The sequence below is a fragment of the Taudactylus pleione genome, unplaced genomic scaffold, assembly GCF_031769625.1.
Source record: "Taudactylus pleione unplaced genomic scaffold, aTauple2 ptg000997l, whole genome shotgun sequence".
NCBI lineage: Eukaryota > Metazoa > Chordata > Amphibia > Anura > Myobatrachidae > Taudactylus > Taudactylus pleione.
In genome coordinates, this window is record NW_028285398.1 from 1,697,992 (window position 1) to 1,713,616 (window position 15,625).

Genomic DNA, 15,625 nt, shown 5'->3' on the forward strand with positions numbered 1-15,625 from the left:
CCTCGGTTTGAGGAACATCCCATCTAGTGACGTAGTGAAAGCGGATTGGCCGGAGCGGTGAGCGGCAGGAGCAGGTGGCCAATCGGAGGGCGTTGCGGTGTAGTTTGAAGCTGTGGCGGCGGGTAACGCGCTCAGAGGGAAGATGTCCGCCAAACACATCTACTACTCCGACAAGTACGACGACGAGCGCTTCGAGTACCGGTAACCGGGGCCTGAGGGCAGCATGGGTGTCCCGCGGGACAACAAGTACTAGAATGCTCTGCTACAGCACATCTAATAATGGGGGGGAGCGTGTGTATGGGGGGGCGCTTCCTATCTGGGGGATGGGTGTGTATCGGGGGGCTCTGTATTGGGTGTGGGGGTTCTGTATTAGGGTGGGCTTCCTATTGGGAGGGTTGTGTATGGGGGGCTTCCTATTGGGGGTGAGGGGTGTGTATGGGGGGCTTCTTAGTGGCTCCATACTGGGTGTGTGTATGTGGGGCTTAGTATTCTGGGGGCTCCATTCTGGGTGTGTGTATGTGGGGCTTAGTATTCTGGGGGCTCCATACTCGGTGTGTGTATGGGGGGGGCTTAGTATTCTGGGGGCTCCATTCTGGGTGTGTGTATGGGGGGGCTCTGTATTGGGGGTGGCTCCATACTGGGTGTGTGTATGAGGGGCTTAGTATTCTGGGGGCTCCATACTGGGTGTGTGTATGTGGGGCTTAGTATTCTGGGGGCTCCATTCTGGGTGTGTGTATGGGGGGGCTCTGTATTCTAGTGGCTCCATACTGGGTGTGTGTATGGGGGGCTTAGTATTCTGGGGGCTCCATTCTGGGTGTGTGTATGAGGGGCTTAGTATTCTGGGGGCTCCATTCTGGGTGTGTGTATGAGGGGCTTAGTATTCTGGGGGCTCCATACTGGGTGTGTGTATGTGGGGCTTAGTATTCTGGGGGCTCCATACTCGGTGTGTGTATGGGGGGGGCTTAGTATTCTGGGGGCTCCATACTGGGTGTGTGTATGTGGGGCTTAGTATTCTGGGGGCTCCATACTGGGTGTGTGTATGGGGGGCTTAGTATTCTGGGGGCTCCATACTGGGTGTGTGTATGTGGGGCTTAGTATTCTGGGGGCTCCATACTCGGTGTGTGTATGGGGGGGGCTTAGTATTCTGGGGGCTCCATTCTGGGTGTGTGTATGGGGGGGCTCTGTATTGGGGGTGGCTCCATACTGGGTGTGTGTATGAGGGGCTTAGTATTCTGGGGGCTCCATACTCGGTGTGTGTATGGGGGGGGGCTTAGTATTCTGGGGGCTCCATTCTGGGTGTGTGTATGGGGGGGCTCTGTATTGGGGGTGGCTCCATACTGGGTGTGTGTATGAGGGGCTTAGTATTCTGGGGGCTCCATACTGGGTGTGTGTATGAGGGGCTTAGTATTCTGGGGGCTCCATTCTGGGTGTGTGTATGAGGGGCTTAGTATTCTGGGGGCTCCATACTCGGTGTGTGTATGGGGGGGGCTTAGTATTCTGGGGGCTCCATTCTGGGTGTGTGTATGGGGGGGCTCTGTATTGGGGGTGGCTCCATACTGGGTGTGTGTATGAGGGGCTTAGTATTCTGGGGGCTCCATTCTGGGTGTGTGTATGGGGGGGCTCTGTATTGGGGTGGCTCCATACTGGGTATGTGTATGAGGGGCTTAGTATTCTGGGGGCTCCATACTGGGTATGTGTATGAGGGGTTCTGTATTGGAAGGAAGTGTGTGACCTTAGAGTCCATTCTCTTGTTACATGGCTTAGACTAGTGCACAGCTGCTCCTTACCTCTGGAGCTCTCGCCCCTTCTCCACTAATCTTCAAACGGGTTCTCGCCCACTTCTTCATCAAAGCCTTCCAGCTCTCATCCTAACCCTCTGTCCCATGCTCCTTCCTCCCTGTCATTCTAGTACCCTGCACCTGTCACAGCCCATGCAGTTCCTCTTTCCTGCCTGGGATGTCGCTCTCTGCTCTGGTGCTTCTAGCACACTCTGGTCTGCATCTCAAACTTGTTGCATCTGCTGAGTGCTAGAAGCACCAGAGCAGAGAGACACCCCTTGGCTGGATAGAGGAACTGCTCAGGTTGCGACAGGTGCAGGGTGCTAGAATGAACAGTAATGCATCTGTGTCGCCCCTATATGTCTGCCACTCCACTTTAGAATGTAAGCTCTCCCGAGCAGGGCCCTTTTCCCTCATGTGCTTCTCCTTTCCTTACTTACACCGTCATTTACTCCTAACTCCCCACAACGGCACGTAACACTTGGTTATGGACGCCCTGCTGCTTATTTAAAGGGTCCTATCCATTGGGCAACCTGAAAAACTGAATGTCTTGTGTTCAGTCCTTCAGGTCGCCGGGTGCGATGCCTGCACTGAACGGCGTTCAATCTACGTCTTTCAGTGCAGGATCCTGACCTCCTATCTCGGAACATGGGGAACCTGACGATCGTCGTCAGGATGACCAGCATGTTCCGTAGATAGTCGGGGTCGGCAAGGACAGTGTGCACGCGCATCGCTGGTCCTTGCCGGCTGCCTAGTTTTGGTCGGATCGTTCCAAAAGTGGTGTAATAGATAGGCCCCTTAGGTGTGATGATCACTAACCATGTCCTTGTCCTGCAATGTTTTGCACTGTAGGTCACACTTTTCTTGTTCTACCATTTGTTTATGTACTGTGTAAGGTGCTGCGGAACCCTTGTGGTGCCATATAAATAAAGGATAATAATGTGTGTATGGAGGGCTCTGTATTTGGGGGGAGTGTGTATGGGTTGCTCCGTCTTGGGGGCAGGTGTGTATATGGGATGCCGGATTGTGGGGAGATGTGTCTATTGGGGGGGGACGCCATATTGTGGGGAGATGTCTATTGGGGGGGGACGCCATATTGTGGGGAGATGTCTATTGGGGGGGATGCGGGATTGTGGGGGAGATGTCTATTGGGGGGGATGCCGTATTGTGGGGAGATGTCTATTGGGGGGGATGCCGTATTGTGGGGAGATGTCTATTGGGGGGGATGCTGTATTGTGGGGAGGTGTCTATTGGGGGGGATGCTGTATTGTGGGGAGGTGTCTATTGGGGGGGATGCTGTATTGTGGGGAGGTGTCTATTGGGGGGGATGCTGTATTGTGGGGAGGTGTCTATTGGGGGGGATGCTGTATTGTGGGGAGATGTCTATTGGGGGGGATGCTGTATTGTGGGGAGATGTCTATTGGGGGGGATGCTGTATTGTGGGGGAGATGTCTATTGGGGGGGATGCCGGATTGTGGGGGAGATGTCTATTGGGGGGGATGCTGTATTGTGGGGGAGATGTCTATTGGGGGGGATGCTGTATTGTGGGGGAGATGTCTATTGGGGGGGATGCTGTATTGTGGGGGAGATGTCTATTGGGGGGGATGCTGTATTGTGGGGAGATGTCTATTGGGGGGGATGCCGTATTGTGGGGAGATGTCTATTGGGGGGGATGCCGTATTGTGGGGAGATGTCTATTGGGGGGGATGCCGTATTGGGGGGGAGATGTCTATTGGGGGGGGGGGGATGCCGTATTGGGGGGGAGATGTCTATTGGGGGGGGGGGGGGATGCCGTATTGGGGGGGAGATTTTTATTGGGGGGGGGATGCCGTATTGGGGGGGGATGCCGTATTGGGGGGGGGATGCCGTATTGGGGGGGGGATGTCTATTGGGGGGGGGGGGATGCCGTATTGGGGGGGGATGTCTATTGGGGGGGGGGGGATGCCGTATTGGGGGGGAGATGTCTATTGGGGGGGGGGGGGATGCCGTATTGGGGGGGAGATGTCTATTGGGGGGGGGGGATGCCGTATTGGGGGGGAGATGTCTATTGGGGGGGGGGGATGCCGTATTGGGGGGGAGATGTCTATTGGGGGGGGGGGATGCCGTATTGGGGGGGAGATGTCTATTGGGGGGGGGATGCCGTATTGGGGGGGAGATGTCTATTGGGGGGGGGGGGGGCCGTATTGGGGGGGGGATGCCGTATTGGGGGGGGGGATGTCTATTGGGGGGGGAGATGTCTATTGGGGGGGGGACGCCGTTTTGGGGAGGGGGGGATGTGTCTATTGGTGGGGGGGGGATGTGCCTATTGGTGGGGGGGGATCGACGCCGTATTGGGGAGGGGGGATGTGCCTATTGGTGGGGGGGGGATCGACGCCGTATTGGGGAGGGGGGATGTGCCTATTGGTGGGGGGGGATCGACGCCGTATTGGGGAGGGGGGATGTGCCTATTGGTGGGGGGGGGATCGACGCCGTATTGGGGAGGGGGGATGTGCCTATTGGTGGGGGGGGATCGACGCCGCATTGGGGAGGGGGGATCGACGCCGTATTGGGGAGGGGGGATGTGCCTATTGGGGGGGGGAGAGACTTCAAGCGTTCCTGCTAGGCTGTCTTAGTGGGTCGCAGCGTCCTGCCTTATCCCTAAAATGGTGAATAGCACCCTGCCCTCTGGCGTGGCGCCCTGCTGAAACGGCCGTGTGTGGGGGGTGGGCTCTGTATTGGAGGGGGCTGTGCTCTGTATGGGGGGGGGGCTGTGCTCTGTATGGGAGGGGGACATGTGTATGGGGGGGGGGCTGTGCTCTGTATGGGAGGGGGACGTGTGTATGGGGGGGTGCGGTGCTCTGTATGGGAGGGGGATGTGTGTATGGGGGGGTGCGGTGCTCTGTATGGGAGGGGGACGTGTGTATGGGGGGGTGCGGTGCTCTGTATGGGAGGGGGACGTGTGTATGGGGAGGGGCGGTGCTCTGTATGGGAGGGGGACATGTGTATGGGGGGGATGCGGTGCTCTGTATGGGAGGGGGACATGTGTATGGGAGGGGGACATGTGTATGGGAGGGGGACGTGTATGGGAGGGGGACATGTGTATGGGAGGGGGACATGTGTATGGGGGGGCGGTGCTCTGCTCTGTATGGGAGGGGGACATGTGTATGGGTGGGGCGGTGCTCTGTATGGGAGGGGGACGTGTATAGAGGATTTCTGTGTATGGGGGGGCGGTGCTCTGTATGGGAGGGGGACGTGTATGGAGGCGCTCTGTATGGTATGGGAACGTGTATGGGGGGTTCTCTGTATTGAAGGGGACCTGTATGGAGGATTTCTGTGTATGGGGGGCGGTGCTCTGTATGTCTGTATGGGAGGAGGACGTGTATGGAGGATTTCAGTGTATGGGGGGGCGGTGCTCTGTATGGGAGGGGGACGTGTATGGAGGCGCTCTGTATGGTATGGGAACATGTGTATGGGGGGTTCTCTGTATTGAAGGGGTCGTGTATGAGGGGGGTGCTCTGTATCGGAGGGGGACATGTATATGGGGGGGCGCATTGTATTGGGGGGTGATCTGTTTGGGAGGACAGATGGGGGTGCTCTGTATGGGAGGGGGACATGTGTATGGGGGGGTGCTGTGTATGAGAGGGCTCTGTATTGGAGGGGGACATGTGTATGGGGGGTTCTCTATTGAAGGGGTCGTGTATGGAGGGGCGCTCTGTATTGGAGGGTGTCATGTATTTGGGGGGTGCTCTGTTTTGGGGGGACGTGTATGGGGGGTGCTTTGTATTGGAGGGGGATGTATATGGTGGGGTGCTCTGTATTGGAGGGGCCATGTGTATGGGGGGGGTTCTCTGTTTTGGAGGGGACATGCGTATGGGGGTGCTTTGTATTGGGGGGACATATGGGAGGGCTCTGTATAGGGGATGTGTGTATGGGGGGTGCTCTGTATTGGAGGGGGACGTGTATGGTGGGGTGCTCTGTATTGGAAGGGAACATGTTTATGGGGGGGTGCTTTGTATTGGGGGATGTATATAGTGGGGTGCTCTGTATTGGAGGGGCCATGTGAATGGGGGTGATCTGTTTTGGGGAAGTCATATGGGAGGGCGGGGCGCTCTGTATTAGAAGGGGGACATGTGTATGGGGGGGTTCTCTGTTTTGGTGGGGACATGCGTATGGGGGTGCTTTGTATTGGGGGGACATATGGGAGGGCTCTGTATAGTGGATGTGTGTATGGGGGGTGCTCTGTATTGGGGGGATGTGTATAGGATGGGACTTGTATGGAGTGAAGCATTGATTTGGGGGGGGTGCTCCGTTTTGGGGGGACATGTGTATGGGGGGCGCTCTGTATTGGAGGGGGACGTGTATGGGGTGTGCTCTTTTTTGGGGGGACATGTATGGGGGGCCCTGTACTGGAGGGGGACATATGTAGGGGCCCTGTACTGGAGGGGGACATATGTGGGGGACATATGTAGGGGCCCTGTACTGGAGGGGGACATATGTAGGGGCCCTGTACTGGAGGGGGACGTGTGTACTGATAGGGGTGTGACCTGTCCCAATACTCCTAACTCCGTTATAGTTTAGGTTACAATAAAGACCTCTTCCTGTCAGTTTCTGCTATTGTTCGTATAAGGAGGCAGTACGACAGGCTCGACAAAACCCGGGGGCCAGGTTGCCATGGTGACCGTTTTGCAGCAACCCCTTGCCGCCACTTCACCCGCTGCTAGTGTAGTGCTGACCGCGAGCGCAATGCACACTACACAGTTTACCAACACACAGCCACCAGCGGCGGCTGTGTGTTTGTTATAGCAGCCAATGAGAGTCAGACTCTCATTGGCTGCTGCGTCCACGGAGTGAGCCGGCTGGAGCTCATTCATTCATGAGCTACCCCCGCAGCAGGTGATGTCATGACGTCTCTCCCATAGTGCAGGAGAAGAGCGGACAGCGGCGGTCACGTCAGGAACGGGGATTCAGGTAACTTGTGTGTTTTGGTTTTTTTTTTGGTGTGTGTAAGGGGCACAGCATAGGGGGCGTGACCGCTACTGGGGGTACTGCATAGGGGGCGTGACCGCTACTGGGGGTACTGCATAGGGGGCGTGACCGCTACTGGGGGTACTGCATAGGGGGCGTGACCGCTACTGGGGGTACTGCATAGGGGGCGTGGCCGCTACTGGGGGCACTGCATAGGGGGCGTAACCGCCACTGGGTGGGCACTGCATAGGGGGGGTGACCGCCACTGGGGGCACTGTATAGGGGGGTGACCGCCACTAGAGGCACTGTATAGGGGGGTGACCGCCACTGGGGGCACTGTATAGGGGGGTGACCGCCACTGGGTGCACTCAATAGGGCAACTACTGGGTGGACTGCTATCACGGGCAATGCGTAGGGGGGGTACCACTTCTGGGGGCACTACATAGGGGGACCACTACTGAGGGAACTCTATACGGGGGGACCACTACTGGGGGCACTGCATAGGTGGGGTGGTGCTGCACTACTATGGGCAATGCATAGTGGGGACTACTACTGGGGGCATGGCATAGGGGGACTACTACTGGGGGCACTGCATAGGGGTCCACTGCTGGGGGGGGGGGGGGGGTTTACCTGGGTAACCCAGTTAGTGGTGTGGCCATGGGGGTTGGTTGCTTGGGGCGTAGGTGCTCAGTAATGCTGCCCCGGTGGAAGGGGGGGTTCTGGCTCCTACACTTTCATCCTGCCTCCTAGGTTTTATAAACATTTGCTAAGCTCTGCAGTAGGAGAATTCCTGCGTGAGTTTATTGCCCCAAATGATCCCAGTGCAGCCCTTACTGGGGGCAGATGTGCAGTATGAGCCCGTGAGTGACCAGTATCAGATTGGCCAGTCTTGTGTGGCATGGGTACACATTGGACATATACTGGCTGTGGCCTCCATATTAGACGTACAACTCTTCCTGCTGTGAGTATGGACTGCGAGGCTGGTTCTGCGGTGACCTGGAGGCTGTTAGTGTGTCAGATATTGGAACCAGGCGTTAGAGCTTCTTAAAGAATAAATATTGTAATTGTAATACAGTGTCCCAAATGTATGATGTGACCATGGCTATTGTACACCTATGACCTGTTTATAGTCCGTGTATGTGACATGATGACCCCATTGCGCTGTGTACGTGTGCGTTATGCTGCTGTGCTCTGACCCATTCCTGTCTTTTAGACACGTCATGTTACCGAAGGACATCGCCAAGATGGTGCCTAAAACGCATCTGATGTCCGAAACCGAGTGGAGGAACCTGGGGGTACAGCAAAGCCAAGGCTGGGTACACTACATGATCCACGAACCAGGTGTGTGTCGGCACATACTGCACTGAGGCTGTCCGGGCACTAGGGGGCGTCTGATATAATGTGACAGAATAAACTACAGGGCTAAAGCAGCACTAATACATCCGTATACCCCTCCCCAGAACATTGCTCTATAGCAGCGTGTTAGCCCTGCCCCAGGCACTGGTGGTTCTATGTAGGGCTGGTACACCAGTGATAGACTTCACTACACCACTGTAACTGGTATTTGTGTAGACATCCCCTAACTGGAGGACTGAAGGGATGAATCTTCCATACTGGCCCCCTTCCATACTGGCCCCCTTCCATACTGGCCCCCTCACACTGCAGATCGCTATAGTCCCATCTCTTCCAAGTCATAGAGTGACAGTGGGACCTTTAAGATTAAAATAAAAGCATATGTAACATGTATCACTAATATGGTTTAATTTCTTCTTCAGGGTCCATAAGAATCCACAGAGATACCATGGGGATAGTGTGGTTGGAGTGATCCAGGCTTTCATCTCCCAGGATGCCTCTGGTTCTCCTCCACATATACCCCGCCACAGGCATTCAGTTGTTCGTTTGGTGCGGCAGGATTCAGACGCACCTTTGCAACAGGGGACTGCTTTTATTTTATGTTTTATTTTTATTTTCTATGTTATTGAGTTAGCAGTGCTGAGCGTCTGTATTTAGACGCATGCACTGCGACTCCGTCTACCTCAGCCGGGCCGCAACACCGGTAATGTCTCTGGTGATTTTGGCGGGTTACAACAGGACTTGTTAGCAGCGATGCTGGGCCCCGGACTGTAACCAGCCACACGGAGATGTCGGGTAAGGCGATGCCTCGCTTACGGGGAATCGCGTGCGTTAGTCCTTGCTTCCGGCGCTGGAGACGTACTGGAAGCCGCTGCAGTGAGGGCCCGGTGTGTCCGCTCCCTCACTAGACTACCGGAGCCTTATCGTCTGACTCCGGGGATCGGCAGCGGACTCTTCTAGGTTAGTGTACCCAGTTGGTTGATGCAGCTTAGGGGAGGTAGGCTCTCCCCCCTGCAGCTCCTCCCCCGATGCAGGTCCCTTAAAAGTTTTTGCGCGTCTGGGTTGCTCTTCCTACCCTCCCCGGGTAAATGAGACGCTCACAGTCCACTATCTGTGCTCTGCTGAAGCGATTTGGTCTCGGGATGTCTTTGGGTCAGTCTCCCGGTATACCTCTCCTCGTGTCAGGTATATGGTGCTCTATATCCTACCCTTGCTTCGTGTTTGAGTAGTTGATTCAGAGTCTATTGCTACTAAATGACATTGCCTTTTATTTCTGACTGTCAGTTATAACTATCACTGTTATTTTCTCCCCACGTCTCTGGTACAGGTGGATGGGGGGGGGTGGGGGGGTTCTGTGTACTTCATATTTACTATTATTTGTGAAGGTTATCACATTAAATTGCATTGTTACCTTTTATTATGGAATATGCAAAAGGTAAATGGAAACGGGAGGTGTGCTGGTTTCAGGTAAATTCTGTTTGGCAGGCTTGTGTCCTCAGGACTTTATACAGGATGGTTGGTGTGCTGTCTGTTATAAAGAGCCACCTCACCAGTCCTGTTTACCAGCCCCGTTACAGGAGCCATCTTGGGTGCCTCCTTGTCCCAGGTGATGACGCAGCTAGTGGATCATTAGGCTACTCCTACACTGCCTCCTTTAATGGGATACTCACAGCATGCTATGTTTGTCCCTCTTACAAATCCTTCCGGGATGGATGATTATACCCACTCAGGTCAGAGTATGGCGGCTGCTACGAACAGACTGGTAGGCGCTAAGGCGACAAACTCTCTCTGCCTGATGGGGTGGGTCTCCTCCTGGGGGGGCCAGGATGGGAGATCGACTTCAATTTGCAGACTACTGGCATGAAATAGCAACAGACGCCTGGGGCCGAGAAGTGGTGTTTCAGGGGTGTGCTCTCACTTTTCGCAGACCTCCTCCCCAGAAGTTTTTTTAACTAACTCCTCCATCGGAGTCTATCAGGGACTTGGCCCTAGAGGAGACCATTTACTCCCTGCTGCGCACATGGGTGATAATCCCAGTTCCTGTGGTTCAACAGGGAAATGATTATTATTCCAATGTATGTTTGGTTCAGAAACAGAATGAGGCTCATCGCCCTATTCTAAATCTGAAAACCCTCAACAGGGTTATGCGTGTACCTATGTTCCGTATGGAAACTCTTCGATCAATGGAACCTGGGGATTTTTTTTTTTGGGCTTCTCTGGACATTCAGGGTTCGTACTTCCATGTGCCTATTACGCCATCTCACCAGCAATTTCTACGGGTTGCTGTCTGTCCTGAAACGACATTACCAATTTTAGGCACTGCACTTTGGATTCTCGACAGCCCCACGGGTCTTCACCAAAATAATGACAGAGATGACGGCCTATTTCAGGCTTCAGGGAATCGGAGTAAGGCCATACCTGGGCGGGTTTTCTGATAATGACAGTGTCTCCAGCGATTCTACAAGTAAAGACTAATCGAACCATCTAGTAGCTGGTTCCCTCCGAAGTTTCCCTCAGGATAGCTGGCATGGCCTGCCTACAGAAGCACAGCTGGATCATCAATTGGAAGAAATCCTCTTTGTCTCCAATACAGCGGATGGTACATCTGGGGGCGCTTCTGAATTCTCTGGCCTAAAGGGTGTTTCTGCCAGAGGACAAGACCATGGCCCTTTCATGGCAAATTGCTCCGCAATCAAAGGGTATCCATTCTATCAGCGATGCATGTCTTGGGGTAGATGGTATCCACCTTCGACATGGAATATGCTCAGTTCCACTCCAGGCCTTTGCAGCAATTGAATACTGTCCATTCTATCTGGAGAGAATAATCTAATACGGTACCAGAGGATTCAGCGCTCTCTCATGGTGGCTAAATAAGGATCATCTGGATAAATGTCGCCCATTCTGGATCCAAGATGGGGTGCTTTTCACCACGGACGCCAGTCTTCGTGGATGGGGAGAGGTGACAAGTCATCACATCTTTCAGGGAAAATGTCATCTGCCAATAAACATTCTGGAGCTTCAACCAGTATGCAAAGCTCTCGTTATGGCGCAGGACCTGCTCCAGGGCAGGCCGGTCCAGATCCAGTCCGACAACGCGACCACAGAAGTCTATCACAATCGTCAGGGAGACATGCAAAGTCATGCAGCCATGAGGGAAGTACCAAACATTCTGGTTTGGACAGAACGTCATCTTCCGCCTATCTCTGCAATATTCATCCAGGGAGTCCTCAATTGGGAAGTGAACTTCCTAAGTCGGCAGGACATACACGTCGGAGAATGGCTTCTCCTGGGGGTTTTTCAACTCCTGGTGGACAAATGGGACCTACCAGACATAGACCTCATGGGATCACGTCACAACCACAAGGTCTCCAGGTACGGGTCCAGGACCAAAGACCCCTCAGCCGCCTTCAGGGACGTACTGGCAGTAAGATGGGACTTCAAGCTGGCGGATCTCTACGATTTCCCTCCTCCCAAGGATCCTCATTAAATTCAAGCAGGAAGGCGGAACAGTAATACTAGTGTCTCCTGCTTAGCCTAGATGTCATTGGTTCACCGACATACGGAATCTATCCATAGATAGTCTGTTTCCTCTTCCTCTATGGCAGGATCTGTTAGGGCCGGGTCCCTGCCTGCATCTGCTTACCTCGTCTGTCCTTGACCGGGTGGCTCTTAAGGCTTCCATCTTAAGAAGCTCTGTAATTTATACGATGCTTAGGGCACGAAAGCCTTCCTCTGCCCGCATCTGTTACAGAGTTTGGCATTCTGTTGGTATAACCCTAAGGTTAGACTTTGGTCTCTGCCTAGCCACCCTGGGAGTGCAGGTTTCTACGTTGCCAGCCTGGCTCCAGAAGAGAATTGCTGCTTTGCCGGATATTAGAATAATTTTTTTCAGGGGGTTCTCCGAGCTCAGCCACCTTTCGTAGCACCGTGGGATTTGCCTTAGGTTCTCAAGGGGCTACAAGCTCCCTCATTGGAACCTCTGGTCTCTGTAGATTGGAAGAGGTTCTCAGCGAAGACTTTTTTTTTTTTTTTTTTTCTGCTCGCAGTCTCTGATTTGGCAGCACTTTTGTTGTTGCTCCCCATTTTATTAACTCTTTCACCAGGTTAGAGCTGTCCTCCGTACACGGAAGGGTTACCTTCCTAAGGTAATGTCCCGTCTTCATGTGAATGGAGAAATTGTGGCTCCAGCTTTTTCAGTTTTCTGTAGGTGAAATCTTCCTGGATGTAGTTTGTGCTCTCGGTCTCTCTGTGGAGGGTACAAACTCTGGCCCTCATTCAGAGCCACTCGCTAGCGGCAGTACGCTCGTTCCGAGCGATGTTCGCACATCTGCGCATGCGTACGGTATTTAGTACGCATGCGCGAACCAGTCAGTGCGGCTGAAAATCGTTTGTACGCAATATAGCGAGGGCCTGCTATTTTGAGTGACAGAATGAGGCGTATGTGGGTGGTAACAGGGGAAGGTGCTTGAAAACGGGGAGGGGAGATCCGAACGCAGGCGTGCTTAAAGGTCAAAACGGGCGTTTTATGGGTGTGTATATTTAAAACAGCAGCGTCAATGACCACGTCACTGGGTTATTTTAGAGCCAGAACTGCTCGCAAATTTGTGGTAGCAAACACCAACCACAAGAATAGCGAGCAGTTCATACGCTGGTCGATGTACTCGATTAATCTAATAAATAGCGGACATGACGTATGGTGCGAGCGGCCAGGGGGCGTTTTTAACAAAAAAACGAGCGTATGTTTTGCTCGCTCGTTCAGACTTAGAGGAGTGAACAGACTGCAATGTGCGAACGGATCATTTGAATAGCCACCCCTTGTTTTTGAACGAACGAACGCAAATAGCGAACGGCTCTGAATGAGAGCCTCTGTTAGAAAATCACTCTCTCTTTGGGCCAAATGTAATAGGGCGAGAGTTTAGAAAATGTGAGTTTTCTCACACTTTTTAAACTCGGCCAATGTAACAGAGACTGTGAACATTCGGCCCTTTGTGTTATATGGTTTCCACAAACAAGGTTGGCCAGCTAACAAACAGACTCTGGCTAGATGGCTACTCATGACTATCTCCCAGGTTTACACTAAGGCTGATCTCCCTGTCCCAAACACGGTGCCAGCATATTCTACTCAGTCTGTGGAACCATCGTGGGCTTTTAGTCGTTGTGTCAATGTTGAACATTTGTACTAGGCAACCACGTGGTCTACTGTCCACACTTTTCTTAGGTCCTACGACGATATTTTTGCCTCTCAGGCAAACGTGTCCTCCTTTCTGCTCAGAAGCGCCCCCACCTTTAGGGGAACTGCTTTAGAACATCCCCATGGTATCCCTGCGGAACCCTATGGAACCTGAAGAAGAAAATGAGAGTTATGGTAGACTTACATTGATAATGCTTATTCTTCAAGGTCCATAGGTTCCACAGGGCACCCACCCTGACTCACCTGGCAGCATTGGGTAATTTTTCTTTCGGTCACAGATTCCCTCATCGTGTGTGAGTGTTTCTGGTGTACGATTCTTCTCCTCTTTCCTTCTCGTGCCTTGGGCTTGTTTACAAAACTGGAATGTCTGTGGCTGGGGGCAGGGTATATGTGGAAGAGGGCCAGAGGCATCCTGGGAGCTGAAGCTTTTACGGTTTGTTGCTTGGATCACTCAACCACATTATCCTCATGGTATCCCTGTGGACCCTATGGACCTCGAAAGAGTGATCAGTGGTATGTCTACCGTAACTCCAATTTTTTTGTTGCACCAAAGAACTGCATAGTACATAAAGGTAGAGGGAGCCAGCAAGAGTCGGGGCATTCAATACGATCAGAAGATACTAAGTAGCTGACTTAAGTGGGAAGACACAGACCATGCATGGGGCTTCACAGGAGGGATAGAGGAGGGTTGATCTGGGCCCTGCTCCTGGGAGCTTACAGTCTAACAGGGAGATTTATGTTATGATGGTTGTGTGTAACCTTTGCTGTAGTCGTTTCCTGTGTCAGAGAACTTGTACAGACAGCGGCGGAGATTAATGGCGGTCTGCTTGGCTCTGTTGAAGAAGCCGCGCAGCAGGGCACCTTCTGTAGGAAGGATGGCTTATTCCATTGCTGGAAACTTATCTGAAGTATATCGGGCTCACTCCTGTTCTTATTTTGTAGCACTGAGCAATATCCCGGCAGCTCCGGTACATTTACTTATCCCTGATTATACAGCTCCACTGTACGCAGAGCATTTTAAGAACAGAGCCTCACCCCATAGCCCTATCAGTCTGGTTTATGAGAGTGGAGCACCAGGGGGAAACTCGCACCAAGGCCCATATTCAATTAGCCGCGAAAAAGTATCGCTGATTGCGACTTTTCACCAGGCAGAAACTTATCTCCGTATTCAATTGCAAAGACGTTTCGCGTACGTGAAAACGTAATGTAATAAGCGAAAAAGATTTACCTCTGAATAGGTGGAGAGAGTGCAGAATTGCTATTTTTGGGGTGTAAAGGTGGGGAAACCACTCAGCACCCTTGGGACAGCCCCCCCCCCGCCCAAAGGATAACTGCATCCAAAAACTCCTAAAAAGAAAAAAAAAAAGTGTGGAACATTTCAAAAAAGCACTATGGAAAATGGGGGTGAAAGTGCAGAGTGGGGGTACAAACTTAAAAAGTAGCTAAATAGACTTTAGGGGGGTCTGCAAGTATGGGTGAGGTGTTTAATTGATGCAGCTGCGTCTTTTACAACTTTATTAGTGACTATAAACCATGCTTGCTCCCATTTTCATGTACCCCAAATGTGACAGGACTACTTCTTTTCACCATAAAAATTGCTTAATGCCATTCTTCACCACTAGTGCAAAGCTGCTAATTAGAATAGATTGGGGTACTTAAGGGGTGTCAAACAGCTGTATTAGGGCTATTCGGGGGCATGTTCATTGATCCCCAATGTTAGTGCATCTTTTAAGGGGTGTCAGGCTTATTTCCCCAATTCCAACAGCACTTTTCGCCTGGTTAGTACTCGCTGGGTTGCGTTTTCTGGAATTGAATACGGGTATCAGATAAGTCTGGCCTGCGAAAAAGTATCGTCGGTGCGAAACTAATTGAATACGGCCCCAAGACGGGGAGCTCATACAAACCCCTCACAGATAAGGCATTGTTTATGTAAATGCTAACCACTGTGCCACCATGCTACCATATAGCTGTAAGCGGCAGGTTTCTCTTAATGGCGATACTGACGCAGCTATTTCTCCTCCTAGAACCCCACATTCTCCTCTTCCGCCGACCGCTGCCCGCCGAGAAGCCGTAGAGCTGCCGCAAGAGGCGGATCCTCCTATGGGGCCACAAGCACCTTCTCTCCCAGTGCAGGAACACTGCTATCCCCTCCTATTTATGCTGTCTGTATCTCTCTTTCATACATGTGCTGTCTGTATCTCTATCCGTGTGCTGTCTGTCTGTATATCTCGGTTATACGTGTGCTGTCTGTCTGTATCTCTGGATCATATGTGTGCTGTCTGTATCTCTGTACACCTCACTGTAATAAAGTGATTTATTTTATGTCTGTCTCATTTACTGAGGGAGAGGTGATCACATG

General features: G+C 52.6%; 1 protein-coding gene across 1 annotated transcript; it reads left to right on the forward strand.

Moving 5' to 3' along the window:
* Positions 1–44: 44 nt before the first annotated feature.
* Positions 45–15,588, forward strand: CKS1B (CDC28 protein kinase regulatory subunit 1B). Its single transcript, XM_088460993.1, has 3 exons — positions 45–201; positions 7,936–8,063; positions 15,291–15,588. The coding sequence occupies exons 1-3, from the start codon at positions 143–145 to the stop codon at positions 15,338–15,340; spliced, it is 237 nt and encodes a 78-aa protein (XP_088317119.1). The 5' UTR covers positions 45–142; the 3' UTR covers positions 15,341–15,588.
* The last annotated feature ends 37 nt before the right edge of the window (positions 15,589–15,625 follow it).